At 33.5% G+C, this 17973-nt stretch overlaps 1 protein-coding gene across 4 annotated transcripts in view; it reads right to left on the bottom strand.

Moving 5' to 3' along the window:
* The window catches only part of CNBD1 (cyclic nucleotide binding domain containing 1), a 451411-nt gene extending 434730 nt beyond the window's left edge, over window positions 1-16681 (bottom strand). Inside the window, exons 1-2 of one of the 4 annotated variants that reach the window (XM_073892725.1) lie at window positions 16555-16681; window positions 594-666 (exon numbers count right to left, since the gene is read on the bottom strand). In XM_073892725.1, coding sequence (XP_073748826.1) covers window positions 594-666; window positions 16555-16642 — 161 coding nt within the window. In that variant the 5' untranslated portion in view covers window positions 16643-16681. Of the gene's footprint in view, window positions 1-593; window positions 667-16554 lie in introns of those variants that run through there. The other 3 variants (XM_073892727.1, XM_073892726.1, XM_073892728.1) reach the window with 3 other exon arrangements.
* Between the last annotated feature and the right edge of the window lie 1292 nt (window positions 16682-17973).

Raw genomic sequence — 17973 nt, 5'->3', positions numbered from 1 at the left:
AGGGGCATTTTCTCAGCGGTCCCATTAAAGATGAGGCAAGGTCCTCTCTTAATAAAGGAAAGTGGAAGAGTGGATGGACACTGATACTTAAGAAACTAACTAGTTTTATAATTTCAAAAATCCAAACTGGGAAACCGAGTTGGCAAAGCAATATTTTTTTTTCAAATTATATCTTCAAGTATCATATACCTTAGGAATCCTGAGCTTTGAGCCCTAATATTTCCTAATTCTTTGGCTCCAGTATCTTTCAACTAGGTATCTCCTACGCACTGCTGAAGTACTTATTTCACTCAGGATTTGGCTTTCCAACCATTTAAAGCTTTCTTCCCTTATGACTGTTTTTTAAGTACTAGAAAGCGCTCAGCTAGGGATGAATTATGTTTGCTTCACACTCAACTGTTTCCTTAAAATATAACATATATTCTGCCCCTTTAATCTGGAGAAATAACCTCCAGGTTTTCAAATGTTTTTTATCTATGTGATAAATCAAGTATCTATGGGCTCAACAATAGTATACTACTATACTTTAACCATAAAACAAACATGTTCATATTCATTTGAATGAAAGAAAAAGAAACACATGAGTAACTTACCTGGATTGTAGTCCTCTTATATGGCACAATGCATTCAACTGGCCATAATCAATGTACTTAGACATTTTCAACCCTGAAAAAAAAAATCAATTAAATTTGAGTAATTTTCTGTAATCTTATTAACCAAAATTATAAATAAAGTTTAATTCCAAACATTCATCATAGTAAAAGAATTCAGTGACCATGGTAGTGAATTATATCAGTCTTTGATACACAAGCAGAACTGAATAAGGTGATTAAATAATACAAAGAAAGAATGTAATGTTTTTCACTGATGTCAAATCTGGTCTGACATTGTTTGTTTGTTTTTTGGAGTTTATATATGTCATATAATGTCCCTCTTCTGGAAGAAAGCCTTTCAGAATCCCATCCTATACCTTTAGAATGTGGACTGACAATGCCATGACAATTCAAAGAAGAGTTTCTTGAGGTCCCCGTCTCTGTCTCTGTCTCTCTCTCTGGAATACTACTAATTTTTATTCGATCCATGCAGGCCCCCATCTTACACTAGCCCTCTTCAGAGCACCTTCCAATATCTGGATTCAGTTTGCAATCCCATTTGAAGTTAATGTGTAAGCAAATCACACAATATCTCTTAAGAGCAGAAAGATAGTAATCATAGCCAAGAGGCAAACTAATTGCAATTCTCCTTCAGTGCCAGAAAGAACTGACATCCTTCAAAGGAGATGAAAAGGAAGATAGAGTATTGAGTACGATAAGCATCATTACAATGATGGGCACTCACATCACAGGTCCTCCCCTTTCTCCAGGAGAATGCATGCTGTTAGAAATGTTGTAAAACAGAAAGCAGTAATACCACCATCCACATTATTCCTTCCCTTAGTGAAAAGGTATTGAGAAAATCAGCAGCTTAATGCACTTCTAAACTTTTTAAAATGTATTTTTGACCACATCCCAGTAGAATTTGACATGTCCAAACTTATCAATTTTATTTCAAATTATTGAATTACATTAACATTTTTAAGCCTTTTGTGATCTAAAATTAATCATCAATAACATATACTACTTTTTAAAAAATGAAATTAGGATAAAAGAAATTTAAACAGAAAACTGGTTGCTATCCACATAAATCATTGCCATTTAATAAACTTGAAAATACTAATAACATGATTTAGGTTATTTTCTTACATATATTACTCAGTTAAATCTTAAGAGTCAGAAAATTACCTAATTGCATTTTAGCAACATATAGAATAATTATTTTAAATGAACCAAGTTATAGCTACATGTTATCAAAAATACTTTTAAGTATACTCATATTTTTAATATAGGATATTATATAAAAATTATAGTAGATTTTTAGATTGATGGATTAAGAAGAGATTTCTACAAAGTATTAGTTTAGTGCAATTTCCCAACCCAGTTCAAAAACAGGATCAGAAATAGCCCTGGTGTCTGGTATGGACAGGAAAAGGGGATGGTTGCCATAGATATTTTTTAAAAAAAGTTCAAGGTTTGAGAAATCCTGGCTTAAAAGGGGGATTTTAAAAATCATCCTTCAGTTAAAATAGCTTACCAAAAAAAAAAAAAATATCACAGGATGGATATTATAAGATGAAGAATTGCTAGCAGAGAATAGAAAACTTGAGAAATCAACTTGCCTGAGAAAAGCTACAGCACTTGAGGGTAAGGCTTTGCCCTAAACTTGGCACAGCCAAGTAAACTCAAAACCAGAATAGCCTATATAGTAACTACTCACAGCCTAGAAGGACACTTTACAACTCATCAAAAAATTTCTTCACTGATTCTCATTTCCAGGAGGTATCTGTGACAGGGGACTTTATATAATGGGTGATGAACAACATAATGGGTCTTGTCTTTGAAGCAGTTTCATTAAAAAGAAAAGTCAATAGATTTCAACATGAAATTATAACTTTGTAGAGACCAAAAGTTGAGCTTTTCTGGTGATCAAATTTTATACCAGGATAAAGCTTAAGGAGTTTCAGAGGGACTAAGTTTACATTTGTTTTCCAGTTTTGTTTTCCCTCATGAATATGTCTTAGCTGGGCTTTTGACAGAAGCAGAGGGAGCTTAACCCTATGATGGGGGTAAAAATCACAGATTTGACCACAGTTTGGTTCAAAGAAGATTAGAAGCTGATATAAAAGGGTGGTTACAAAGTAAATCCTAAACTAGAGACAAAGAACAAGAAATTCATGGCACAATTAAAAAACCAATTTTCTTTACAGATATAATGCTCACTATATATTATTGAAATAGAGAAACTAAAATCCAATGTTTTATCCGAGTGACACACTGGTGATCTTTTGTTTATAAGCGTAAATGTCCATCCAGGGGTAGATACGTATTTTTAAATTTGTGTGGTAGAATCAATTATGTATGCTTTTTGTGGGGATTATAAAAATTTGTTAAAAATGGGTCTTGTGAGTATTAGAATAAAATGAAACTATTTTTCCCCAATAAACTTTCCCTTAAAAGGGGAAAAAAAGCTAAGAATAAGTGAAGCCTTAGAAATATGTAAATGCAAAACCATTACTTACTGGGAAATTATGGAGTGGCTACTGGGTAACATAAAAGAGATGGACAGCACAGCCAAAGAGAAAATGTGACAGTGACCATGTGGAATTGTCAGGGTGTGTTTAGCTGGAAAACAGAAAGCTGAGACCTCTTCAAAAGGATACACTGATAACTAATCCAGTGATAAGCAGAACCTTGTTTAATGCAATATTCAGAGCACAAAGAAACAGTTCAGCAGCAACAGAAACATTATCAATATTTTTTTTATGGTAAGAATAGCAGTACTTCTACCAAAAAGCAGGTGGTGAATTCTAACATAAGACTGAAGTACAGAACATGAAGAAAATAAATGATCCATCAGACACTATAAGCTTGACTAATTCTTTCTATATACTTGGATAAGTAAGTCTAGATTTGTGTAATAATAGGGAATTAAACATACCTACATTGATGATTAATAGTGTATTTGTTTGGGGGCACGTGGGTGGCATAGTCGGTTAAGCATCTAACTCTTGGTTTCAGCTCAGGTCTTGATCTCAGGATCATGAGATCGAGCCCCACACCAGGCTCCACACTCAGCACGGAGTCTGCTTAAGTTTCTCCCTCTCCCTCTGCCCCTCTCCCCATGCTCTCCCTCTGTCTCTCAAATAAATAATAAATCTTCAAAAAAAAATAGTGTATTTGTTTCCCTTCAACTAATTTTGTTTTCTAAAATAACCAAGTTAATTCTCCTTCAAAATAACATTGAATAAACATAAGGGACCTGAAAAATGTCAGCTAAATAAACCATCAAGAAGCAAAGGAATACAGCCTAATCAAGGACTTCTATGACTAAAAGCTGTTGTACAACATGGATAATTACACAAGTGGGCTTATGTTGTTCCTGGCCCTTGTCTGAGTGGGTTATGATGTTAAAATATACATATATTAACTGAGGAGGGAAGAGAAGAGGGGAATATTATGCAACAAATTATCAAAATAACTTCCCTTTATATCCAACAATTTTGGAAAAGTAATCTATATTCATCTTTATTTCCTCAACTCAAATTCACTTCTCTACTCACTATAATTTATCTTCCACTTTCATTATTCATTAAAATTTGTTTCATTAAGAATATAGGAAATCCTATAGTTTCCAGTCTAATAATCTCTTTTCAGTCTTCCTTGCACTAAATTCTGTGTGACATCTGGCACTGGTGAAGCCTACCTACCAGGCTTCTGTGACACTATTCTCTCCCTGCTTGCTTCTTCCTCATTTGACTACTCTACTGGCTCACCTTCACTGTCCATGAATCCATTCTCAATCCCTCTATCTTTTCAGTTTAGATCCTCTTCCTCCACGATCTCACCTGCACCTGCATGTCCAGCTATCACACATACACTTAGGTTCCTTGAATCAATCTCTCTAGCACAAAACTCTAACCTGCATTCCACTAATATTCACATGAACATCATTCTTGAAAATCAATTTCAGGATAACAGAAGCTTTACTTAAAATCTCTCTCTCTCTCTCTCTCTCTCTCTCTCTCTCTCACACACACACACACACACACACACACACACACACACACACTCCCTGCCCCTTGCAGGTTATCATACTTTAATCATTTTACCTCTCTTCTACATAAGATTGAAGATCATGCCAATGTCTTTGGGGCATTAAAAATCTCACCATGGCAAAGAGCCCACTAAATAACAAAGGTTAAAAAGAGGAAACAATTTTGATCTTCATTAAAACTGAGTATTTACCAGACTTTTAACATAGAGAACAAACTGAGGGTTGCTACAAAGGAGGTGGGCAGAGGGATGGGGTAGATGGGTGATGGTTATTAAGAAGGGCACTTGTGATGAGCACTGGGTGTTATATGTAAGTGATGAATCACTCAATTCTACAGCTAAAACCAATATTACATTGTATATTAACTAATTGGAATTTAAATAAAAACTTGAAAAAGGAAAAAATACTGAGTATTTACCATATTTCCAAACTACAAACTGAAAAATACCAGCTAAATAGTGTAGTTTCAATGAACTTTAAAAGAGGTACAAAAGTTTTATCTTGTTTGAGGAAATAAGCAGAGTTCTTTAGGGGAAGGTTGTATAGCCCTAAAGAATATAACCAATTAAATCTTACTTGAAATGGGAAGCTCTTGAGACTTAGACTAACAGGAACCCAAAGCCCATGACATATATAGAATGTAGAGCTGAACAAGAATTTCACATATACTCATATTTTTTTAAGAATCAGGTTGTTGTAGTGGTAGAATGACAAATGTTAGGTGGCAATCAACACAGAAACAGCTTGTCTCAGTCACTGAAGAGAAATAGATGCCAAATAAACAGCATAAGGAATATAGTCAATGATACTGTAATAGCAATGGAACAGGACAGATAGTAGCTACACTTGTGGTGAGCATAGCATAATGTATAAACCTGTCAAATCACTAAGTTGTACACCCAAAACTAACGTAACATTATGTATCAACTATACTCAAATTAAAAATAGATGTCAAGTCACTACCAAGAAACCTTTGGAGTATGAATTATGACAGTACTAATTAGAGATATATCCTTTAGGGAAGAGCACAGAACAGAGCTGATGAGAAAGTATTCAAAGTTAACATACAAGAAAATTCAACCTGTCTGTTGTACCAGCTTACTCCCTACTGCTATCTTTTTTCAAGCAAGTAACCTATCTTCAAAAAATAACCACCATTCAATAATCTGGGTACCTAGGCAAAACATACCCTAGGCAAAGTGTGAAAAACAATGAGAAACAATTAAGTTACCAAATAAAAATCAAATAATATGCATCAGAAGAAATAGTGGAAGTGGGGAGAAAGCCCTCCAATTACACACACACACATCCTTGATGAAAAAAGAACAAAGAGCTACATGACATTAAATATAAATAAGACAACAGAAAGAAATTGCAAATAAACAAGCTATATTTAGGAAAGAAGAGAAAGAGAAAGAGAAAATTATGACAAAATTTATGTTAGAAATAGCAAAAATGGCAATATTTAATATGATCAGAACATAAAGGCTAACACATTCAAATAGAGAAAAGAAAAAGAGAAAATGATAAATGAAGATAGAAAACAGAGATTATATATGAAAACTTTTCCTGAATAAGAAAACAGAAATAATGGTACAGGAAAAAAATGCTCAAACATATAAAAACACTTTTCTCATATAAAGATTTGAATATGAAGAATTAAATACCATGACCCAGAAAGGGAAAAAGAAAGCATAATACATGATTTACAAAGAGACCAGATATTCTGGACTGAGTGAATAATTAAATGTTACTATGTTTTGAAGATAAACAATTATTTTAGCACCTAGCCAAAACTCAGTATGGTCTTAGTCTTCTCTATAGCAAAGTCTTGGCAAACAGTAAGACAGATGGGGGGAGGGAATATATCATGAGTTTTATTCTCCAATAACTAAAAAGGTAATAAATAAACATAAGACCTCAGAGAATATCAAGTACTGTAAGATCTCTTTAAAAAATACAATTTGATAAACATACAACTGAAACTTAAATAGTATGGACACTATACTAATAAAGGGTAGGTAAATTCTGTAAGCCTAATGCAAATAATAAATTCTTCATAGATTCTAATAGAAAGAGTATAAATAGTAATGAGTAACAACTTGGAAGTGTCAGCAGAGAAGTAAAAGCATAAAATATACTTGTACAGATACCCTCACATAGTAAATAATTAATATTTACAATTTAAAAAATTTTTTTAAATAATGGGACCTTAATATTTGAAGATATGAATGCAACTAGTCAAAGACTTAGACATTAATATTCTTACTAATCAAATCATGATGTGAAGAGGGAAATTCTTCTCATTTTATACTAGGTTGTGAATATTTATTGTCTAAAGTTGATAAATCAAGAAGTACAGGTTTAGGTATGGAATCTATTAAATGTTTTGTGTTCCAAATTATATAATATTAAAATTCATAAAGCAAAAATTTCAGGAATAAATGGAGACAAAATAACCTCTACAGTAACTTTCTTTCCTTCTTACCTACAAATCAAGTAACAACTGAATCACTGAGGATATAAATATAAATTACATAATTAATGAGATATATTAAACATATGTTAAATTTATTCTTAAATCAAAGAGCATATCAAAACTGAACCTATAAAATATCAAGAAGGTAAAAATAGGGAATGTTTTCATGAACCTATGGAATATAATTTGTCTTTCTCTGGTGAAAATGCATTCCCCAAAATATTTATATTACAAGAAAAGACAAAAAATAAAATCAAAAGAATTAAGCATTTTGACTCAAAAAGTTAGGAAAAGAAAATTAAAACAAGAGAAATGCAAGGAAGAAAGTAGAAAAGCAGAAATTAACAGGTTTATAAAGCAGGAAAAACTGTAGAAAAGTAAATTCAAGAGAGTTGGTTCTAGGGCTCAGATGGGGAAAGCACAAGATGAGCCTGAAAAATCTTATTGTACTAGAAAGCACGGAAATGGTTAGACCATAATGAAGGCATTTCCAGTGGCCAGACTATGAACTATCTGGACATCAAAATATGTAATGATAATAACTCATTAAAATCCTTGGAATAGGGGCACCTGTGTGGCTCAGTTGGTTAAGCGTCTGCCTTCGGCTCAGGCCATGGTCCTGGGGTCCTGGGATCAAGCCCCACATCAGGCTCCCTGCTCAGCAGGGAGTCTGCTTTTCCTCTGCCTCTCCACTGCTTGTGCTCTCTCTCTCTCTCTCTCTCAAATAAATAAATAAAATCTTTAAAACCCTATGAACAAACTAGGATATCATAATTTTACATTTATTTATCTAATATTTTATGAAAATTTAATATTTCTATACTTTCAAAATATCTCTTCACAAAAGACTTATTAATTACAAAAGGGAAAGGTAAATTCACTGCAGAGAAGTTCTCCATATAATATCCATAATCAATCCTTAATCAATATATTAAAGTAAAATCATGTGCCACCTGATAAGATGCAAAAAGAACATAGAATCACTTCTATGACATTTCTGCCAAAGATACCCCACTTGAATCTAATCATGAGGAAAGATCAGAGAAGCCAAACTGAAGTATATCCTACTAAATAACTTGTTTGTAATCTCCCAGCATTAAGGTCATGAAAGGCAAGGAAAATGGAGAAACTATTCCTATCTAGACAAGAAAATGAAAGGCAAAACGAGATTTTGAACTGGATCTTTTTACTATGAAAATCATTATCAGAACAATTGGCTAAATTCAAATGAGAGGGGTCTAAGAATTAGATTACAGTATCTGTATCTTTGTTAATTTTTTTTATTTTGATGGATGTATTATGATTATGTAATAAGCGTATTTCCTTGTTTTTAAGAAATACATAATAAAATATTTAAGGAAAGTGGAGTGTCAAATGGCTCTGAAAAAATAAGTTTCTCTACATTAAACTTACAACATTTAAGATTGCAGTTTCAAACTTTTTAAATTTTATTTTCAAAAATTTAATAACTTTCTCATGACTTCTGTAGTTAGAAAATATAATGAGAAAAAGATATCATTCATAATAACAAAGAAAAAAACATAAAATGCCCAGAAATAAATTTTATTGTTGCATCAAAAGACACTTGCAAAAATTGGAAGTAGAAAGATTGAATATTACAAAAATACAAGTTCTTGAGTAGGAATATTCAATAGCATAAAGACATCAATTCTCCATAAATGAATCTTTAAGTTTAACACATTTCCAACTAAAATACCCATGTTTATTTGTTGAAAAAGCCCAAATATTTCTAAAGATCTACAGAAAAATAAACTTAGAAAAAAGGTCTGAAAAAGTCTTTCAAAAAAGAGTAATCAGTAAAGGTTAATCTTACCAGATACTGAAATATGTAATAATGCTTCAAAAATTATAACAACTCAACACAAATGCATAAACAGACAAGAGATAAGTGGAAAAAGTAAGTAATAGTTTCCAGAGATAGATCCAGAATACATATGAAAATTTAACATACAATAAAAACTGGCACTTCAAATTACTAGGAAAAAGATTACTCAACAAATAGTGTTAGAACAGTTGATTGGTCATTTGGAAAAATATTAATTTGCAGCCATACATCACTATTCTAAAGTAAATTTATTCAAAAATAAATTCTAGATGCACTAAATATTTAACAAGCTTAATATTAAAAATAAAACTATATAACAAAAGAAAGCATGGAAGAATTATTTTTAAATCTTGGTGTGAACAATGGCATTCTAAGCAAGAATCAATAACAGAGGACAAAAACTAGACAATCTAAAATGTTTGTATGACACAAAAATCATAAACATGAAAAAAATGCAAACTGAGAAAAAAACCTGTAAAGTACATACCAAAGCACTAATTTCTTCTATACACAAAAATTTCTTTCAAATAAAAGGAAAAATAAACCTCAATGGATGGGCAAGGGACATATAAATAGGCTGTTCACATAAATACACATGATCACAAATATTTGAGATGATTCTAGAACTGTAAAGTCTTAGAACATGAGAGACAGATTTTAGCCAAAGCATGAAAATTTTAAATGCCAGACTGAAGAAAACGGATTGTAATCTAAGTTTTGGAAGAGAGTAAAACCCTGACAGCTTTTGAGTGGACAGTTAACATGCTCTAATTCCCTTGTAAATCATATTTTTCAAAAATAAATAAATAAAGGAATCTGGTCCATAATACATGTTGGAAGGAAGTCCAGAGATCAGGTCAGTCAAAGGTAATGGAGATCCAGTCTAGGAAGCTGAAGGGAACAGAGGACTAATGCAGAAGGTATTTCTGAGACAGACTGCCTAGAACAGAGCAGTAGCCTGAGACCTGAGGCGTGACCTAGTGTGACCACTAGAGGAGACATCTGATTTGCAATGCATTGCAGTCTACTGCAGGGTTTCCTGCCTGAACCCCCAGAAATGATTTGAGCTCAGTTTAAGTTGCCATTACTTGATTTCTAAAGGTCACTCAAGACTTTCTGACAAAAAGTACAAGTACATTGAGATAGTTATGAGTGGTAAGAAAAAAACATAATAAATGCTTAGTTTTTTCAATAAAACATTCATCTTTTCTCCTTTGGGATTTAAAAAAAAAGTGACTTTGACACTGAAAAATAAAGTTGAGAAAATAATTTTCTGATACTTCTTTTCCTAAATAATCAAGTAGCATTTTCCACAGGGACTATTATTGATTATATAAACACGGAGACATATACAAACATTCAACCACATTTTCCATCTTTTATTTCTTCTCGGAACATCCATTCTCATCTTTTAGCTCTGTTTTTCAACTTTTTTTCTTGTATACATTACACAATCAGCTTCTCTGTATTCTCCACTGACAGGCCACCCTTTTTCTTACTTGCACTCCTAGGATTTGAATGGTTTAAAACTTTAAAATGGAGCAACAGTTACTTTTCCAGATAAATATATATCTTGAAACTCCTTTCATCTTTAGCTACTAAAAAACTGAAAGTCTCTCAAATTACAGGAAATGTCCTTGAAGTGTTAGGAATGATGACACAGTTTTTTCAGGTTTTCTGTAAATGTACATGATAAAATGAAAAAAAAAAGCAAGGAAAACATTCACTTAGGAGTACTATCTTGTTTCTAAATTCCTTGAAGTTATCTCTGGTCTTCTCTTGAATGCCATTTTTTTCCTTCTACGTCTTCCTATGTTGGAAAAAGCAAGATGTACTTACAAATATCTTGCGAACCTGAAAACTTTTTTGTTACTGGAATAAAAACAAACCAAAAAACCCTTTTGTTAAAGTACAGAAATTCTTTCTCCCAGGGGTGCCTGGGTGGCTTAGACGTTAAGCGTCTGCCTTTGGCTCAGGTCATGATCCTAAGGCCTTGGGATCGAACCCCACATCGGGCTCCGGGCTCCCTGTTCGGCGGGAAGCCTGCTTCTCCCTCTCCCACTCTCCCTACTTGTGTTCCCTCTCTCGCTGTCTCTCTCTGTCAAATAAATAAATAAAATCTTTAAAAAAGAAAAAGAGAAAGAAATTATTTCTCCCAGATAAACCAGTAGTTAAAATGTAAAGTGCATATTTCAACTTGTCCTTTTCAGAAGGATAAGCCTAATAAGCATGAAGAAACTAGCATAGCAGATTAACCCAAAGTTAGCTAACTAGACCATACTCCTAATGATAAGTGTGTAAGGGGTTTCCTCCAGTCAAATGCTAAAGGACAGCTCCCTACCTTCTATTAAAAAAAAAAAAAAAAAAAATTTTTTTCCCTTTGTCTCTTCAGAACATCAACTTCTAATAATAACAGGCCGTGTGTGTACCTAGACCCAGATGTTATTTCACCCAGCTGGTAAAAGTACTGTAGATGTTGCTAACTGTAAGGTTTTATAGCAGTTCTCATTCAGAATAAAAAGTGGCATGACTTTTTGCTTTTGAGAACAATCATCTCCTTCTGAGTTAGCAAGCTCTGAAGAATCCTGAGACACAAGTTAAAAAGACTATAGGAGGAGAAGACTGGAGAGTTTTAAAGAAAAAAATGTATAAGGGATTCAAGCATAACTACCTGGAGTGCCTGTGAATCTGGATTTCAGAGTTAATGAGACGGTACTGGAAGGGTATTCAAAGATGCATGATATGTTCTCTCCCTTAAATTAAGAGTGTCTAAATGGTCAAAACGACAAAATGCAACGAATACATATATATCATTCAACTTGCAAAATGTGGAGGGGATATCAGGGTGGTGGGTAGGAGGAAACTATACTGCTACTGACTTGTTTTTATGAGAAAATTCATGTGAATGATACTTTGAAAAATTCTCTACCACTTGACAACTGTGTGAACCTTGGTATGAAACCCAAGCCTCACTATCCTTCACTGCAAAACGGACCATGTATTAGTTTTGTATCACTGAAACAAATTACTACAAATGTATCAGCTTAAAACACAAATTTATGATCTTACAGCTCTGAAAGTCAGAAGTCTGAAACAGATCTCACTATGCTAAAATCAAGTTGTCAGCAGGGCTGCATTCCTTCTGGAAGCTCCAGGGGAGACTCTATTTCTTTGCCTTGTCCAGCTTGCAGAGGCTGCCCCAATTCTGGGGCTCATGTCCCCCCTTCCATCTTCAAAGCCAGCAATGGCCAGTTGAGCTTTTCTCACCCTGAATCTCACTGACTCTAAGTCATGTGCCTCCCTTTCCCACTAATAAAGGATCCTTTGATTACAGTGGGCTCACTGCAAAATCCAGAATCTTCTCCCATTTCAAGGTTAGCTGATTAGCAGCCTTAATTCCATCTGCAACATTAATTTCTCTGGCCATGTAGCATAGTTTATTCACAGGTTTTGGGGATTAGGATATGCACATCATTGGGGGGCATTATTTCACTTACTACAGACCTCCTAAGTATCTTGTGAGAAATAAATGAAATAACATAACATGAAAAATGCTTACACACTGCCTATAAAAAGCCCTAAAATATTCACATATAAAATTTATAGATAAGGTAGACATGATTCACTAAAGGTAACCTAACTAACCTCACCCAAAGTAAGCAAGGATATATATAATGGCTGGATTTTTTTCCAATTTAATGAGAAATAATTGACATATATCACTGTATAAGTTTAAGGTGTATAGCATAAATGTTTGATTTGCATATACTGTGAAATGATTATAATAGGTATGGTTAACATCCATCATCTCACATAGCTATAAAAAGAAAATGAAAAAAAAATTATCCTTGTAATGAAAACACTTATGATCTACTCTCTTAACAACCTCTCTATATATCATACAGCAGTGTTAGCCATAGCCATCATGTTATACATTACATCCCTAGTGCTTATTTATCTGACAACTGAAGTTTGTACCTTTTGATCACCTTCCTCCAATTTCTCCTACCCTCACCCCACCCCCCACCTCTGGTAACCACAAATCTGATATCTTTTTCTATGAGCTTTTTTTTTTAAGATTCTACATGTAAGTGAGATCATACAATATTTGTCTTTGTCTGTCTGATTTATTTAGCCTAATGCCTTCAGGGTCCATCCATATTGTTGCAAATGGATTTCCTTGTTTTTTTAATGGCTGAATAATATTCAATTGTGTATATGTACCACAACTTCTTTATCCATTCATGCATCAATGAACACTTAGGTTGTTTTCATGTATTGCCTATTATAAATAATGTTTCTATGAACATAAGCGTTCAACTTTTTGAGTTAATGTTTTCATTACCTTTGGAAATTTCCAAAAGTGAAATTGCTGGATCATATGGTAGTTTTATGCTCCATACTGTTTTCCATAGTAGCTATACCAATTTACAGGGTATAGGGATTCTCTTTTCTCCACATCCTCACCAGCATTTGTTAGTTCTTGTCTTTTTGATAATGACCATTCTAAAAGGTGATATTGTAGTTTTAATTTGCATTTCCCTAATGACTAGTAATTATGAGGATCTTTCCAAGTATCTGTTGTCCTTTTGCATATTTTCCTTAGAGAAATGTCTATTTAGGTCCTTTGCCCAATTTTTAATTGAATTATTTTTTTTTTTTGCTATTGAGTTGTATGAGTTCTTTATATATTTTAAATATTAATCCCTTATCAGATATATAGTTTGCAAATATCTTTTACCATTGTGCAGGTTTGCTTTTCACTTTGTTGGTGGTTCCTTCTGCAGTGTAGAACCTTTTTAGTTTGATATAGTCTCATTTTCTTTAATTTTATTTTATTGCTTGTACTTCAGGTGTCATATCTAAAAAAGCATTACCAAGACACATGTCAAAGAGTTCTTCTATGTTTTCTTCTAGGAGCTTCATGGTTTCAGGTCTTATATTTCAGTCTTTAATCCATTTCAAGTTAATATTTGTGAATGTTAGATAGTGGTCAAGTTTCATTCTTTTATTTTTGAATATCCAGGTTTTCCCAGCATGATTTATTGGAGAGACTGTCTTTTCAATTGAGTATTCTTGGCTCCATTGTCAAATTCTAGTTGACTGTATGTGCTTAGGTTTACTTCTGGACTCTCAATTCTGTTCCATTGGTCTATTTGTTTTTATACCAGCACTATACTGTCTTAATAACTATAGCGTTGCAGTATAGTTTAAAATCAGGAAGTGTGATGCCTCCCGCTTTGTTCTTCTTTCTCAAAATATTTTTGGCTATTTGGAGTTTTGTGTTTCCACATAAATTTTAGGAAAGTTTTTTCTATTTCTGTAACAGATGCCATTGGAATCTTGATAGGGATTACATCAAACCCACAGACAAATTCTGACATTTTAACAATACTAATTCTTCCAATCCATAAACACAAGATAACTTTCCATTTATTTATGTCTTCTTTGATTTCTTTTATCAATATCTTAGGATTTTCAGAGTAGTGATCTTTGGCCACCTTGGTTAAATTTATTCCTAAGTATTTTTTTGTTTTTGATGCTATTTAAATGAGATTGATTTCTTTCTTTTTCAGAAAATTCATTGTTAGTGTACAGAAACACTGATTTTTATATGTTAATTTTGTATCCTGCAACTTTACTGAATTCCTTGATTAGTTCTAACAGTTTTTTGGTTGAGTCTTTAGGGCTTTCTATATATAAAATCATGTCATCTGCAAATGGAGACAATTTTAGCTGGATTTTTTTAAGGTCCTTAACTGAACCTTCCTATTTATGCCCATTGCATTTGAATCATTCCCATTTATATCTTCTTTATAATTCAGATTTAGTCATATTATCGATTGAAAGCATCCTCACGTGTGCTTTCATGAGATCATTGTTTCAGCAAAGACAGAGTTTGCTAAGGGAAATTGTCAATTTGCTGGAGTTAGCACAAAGACACAGTTACTAAGCAAGCAGGACACGTCTCCAAAGAGAAGTCATAGACATAGAACATCAAGTAGGAAACTCTAAAGGGAAAACCGGGAGCTCCACTGCTTTCCATTATGCTCTATTCTGTTCTGAGATCTAAATTGCTGCTGATTTTTCATCTTTTTATCACTTCACACAAGTTAAGTGTCCTTGGAAGACACTACAGAGGGTAGCACATATCTCATCCCATTGATTCTAAATTAATTTGATCTTTTAACTCCCAGCTACTGTGCTTCCTGTTTCTAAAGAAATTGTTTTAGGATGACTTTTATTTCTTTTGCACAAATAAAACCTGTCCAGTAGAAGTTGTGGGTTTTGGCAAAATTACATTTAATATTTATTTCAATTCATGTAGAAATACAAAACTTTGACTACATTCAAGAATTTTTTTCACAATTATAATGAAAACATAAAAGTAGCATATATAGGAATTAGTTGGATTTAACATAAGGACTTTGTCTAACACTATTAAAGACATAAGTAAACCCCTTCAAAAAGGTGTCAACTGCTGCCTCTGGCACCCTTTCCCCTGGAGACTATGATCATTAATTTAAAAAAAATGATTTTAAAGAGTAAACAATCACAGGAAGATAAAAGAATAGACAGGTTAGTTTTTTCAAATCATACAACAAATTACCCAATAAATATTTTAAAAATAGAGTAAATACTTTATTGAAGTTGAAAAAAAAATCAAGATATCTTATCCAGAAGATTTTGTTGTAATCTCAAATATCACTGGACTACTCCATATTATTAGTATATTGGTGATCAAATAATAGATCTATGAATTTGATAGTTATGACAAGAGGTCTTGAGAAAAATGTTCCAGGTATAGACTGACTATATAAAATAAGAAAATACTGTCAACTGTACAAACTTCAAATATTTAACTCTATAATTCCTATGATATTTAAATCAAAGACTACAAAATAAAAATAAAAGGGAATAGGAATAAATTTCAGAGGAAGAGTAACAGGCATTATCTCTTTTTTTTTTTCCTGGAAAATTTTAATGAGAATTCTCCTAGTGAAAATTAAGTATTAATTAGCTCACAAAGAGCAGGGCAGTAAGACTGACTGGGTAGACACTAGAAGACCTGCCAGAAACAAGGGGTTTGATCACTCATGAGCCATGTGATCTTTCTAAGCCTTTGTTTTCTCTCTTTAAAAGTATTTCTTTTTTCTCTTTTTTTAACGATTTTATTTATTTATTTGACAGAGAGATCACAAATAGGCACACAGGCAGGCAGAGGGAGAGGGAGGGAGCTTGATGCTGGGCTCTATCCCAGGACCCTGGGATCATGACCTGAGCCTAAGGCAGCCCCTTAACCAACTGAGCCACCCAGGCGCCCCTAAAAGTATTTCTTATTTGAAGTTCTGAAAGGTCATAAAGATCCTCACTTTACAAAGTAAAATATTTGACATCTAGAGAATTGAAATGACTTCAGGGGGACAAAGCTGGATTTGCATATCTATGTTTTTTCCATCTCACTACTCTATCAAAATGATTCCTCCTGCCTCTCTACCAACTCACAAGTGCCCTGTTTCTTATATCTGGGATAAATAGCACTGAAAACAATGACAAACCCTTGACAGTCTTCACTCACTTGGTAAACTGCGAAGTGGAGGAGGAGGCACATTGTTTACAGTTATCATGTGAGACAAAATAGTTGCTGGAAGAGAAGACAAAGGCATCCTGATGGCTCAAAGGCAGCTGATCAAAGGCTACTTGAGAGGCAAATGATCCTTCTTTGCTTTGAGGCATCATAAAGCAGAACCCTCAAGGTAGTCCTTGATAGGCTGAGTACTACGGAATCTTCAGATTCACAGTTCTTACACAGTGCACAGCATTTCCAAGAGTTAAATATAGACCAGGAAAAGCTATATCTTAGTCCTAGTCCTGTGGAATTTATGAAGGGGGTTTTGCGACCTATAGGAAGGAGTAAGAATGAAGAAGGAAATTCCACAGGGCAGATACAGCAGAATCAACAGCACACAAGTCCAGATTAAATGAAAGAAGAATTCATTAGTCATCCCTAGTCCAGAGCCCTTTTTCTGCCTACTAAATGTTTACATAAGGTATTAGAGACCTGATTTGTAGCAGCACCAACAGGATATTTATACTGCTCTCCATGGCTACATACATAGAGTAAAATACCTCTTCTAATTATATATCAATAAACTCACCCCTGCTTATATGTAACCATATTCTACTGGAGTATGGTGTATGTTTCGGTTATTTTCTGCTGCTTCACGGTACTTAAGGCTCATTACAATGACTAGGGTTTAGAGTCCTAATTAATGTATCTTTGGATTCTATGTCATCTCCCAAGCCTTTAAAAATATTTTCCTGGTGTCATAACTATAATAAGTAATACACGAAAGGACTGCGACTGACTACTAGAATGGTAACCATTTATTGACCACCTTCACCTAGAAAACGTTAATAACCAGAATTGAAAGCTTTAGTTGTACTACAAAAGTTAACACATTTATCTTGCAACAGTTCCTATTAAATTGTATCTGCACTAAATAAATAGTATCTGCATAATAAACTTACTTCACCATAACTTTTCACTCAAATATATTTTCCTGTCCCCAGTTTTAAAAACTCTGGATTCACTGGAGACTCAAATTTGTTGAGTCTTATCATTCCTTTCATTTTGTGTTTCTTTTATACTAGTCATAACTCCTATCACAGAATGGTACCTTGACATCCCTACTGTACCCCCTTGGTAATCCCTACAGCCTTCATTTGACAGACTATCCCAGATCTATTCTCTTCCCATTCTCACATTTAAAACTCAAAGAACCAAGGACCTCTTTATAGAATTACAAAGTGTTTTTGCATTTTTCATGGATTTTAAACAGATGGGACTCTATTAGATGATTTTTTTCCTTTGACATGTAGTTTTGATCAAACAAATCAAAGAAAAGAAGTTTTCAAAGGCCCTAAGTTCATAATGATCAATTCCCTCTCTGATTCCAATGTCATCGATTCTTATTTATTTTCTAAGTTTTTCCTT

This window comes from Callorhinus ursinus, unplaced genomic scaffold (assembly GCF_003265705.2).
Source record: "Callorhinus ursinus isolate GAN/ISIS: 27379988/994484 unplaced genomic scaffold, GSC_fseal_2.0 scaffold5, whole genome shotgun sequence".
Lineage (NCBI taxonomy): Eukaryota > Metazoa > Chordata > Mammalia > Carnivora > Otariidae > Callorhinus > Callorhinus ursinus.
Note: the sequence above shows the minus strand (reverse complement) of the source record. Positions and strands in the feature narration are given on the sequence as shown.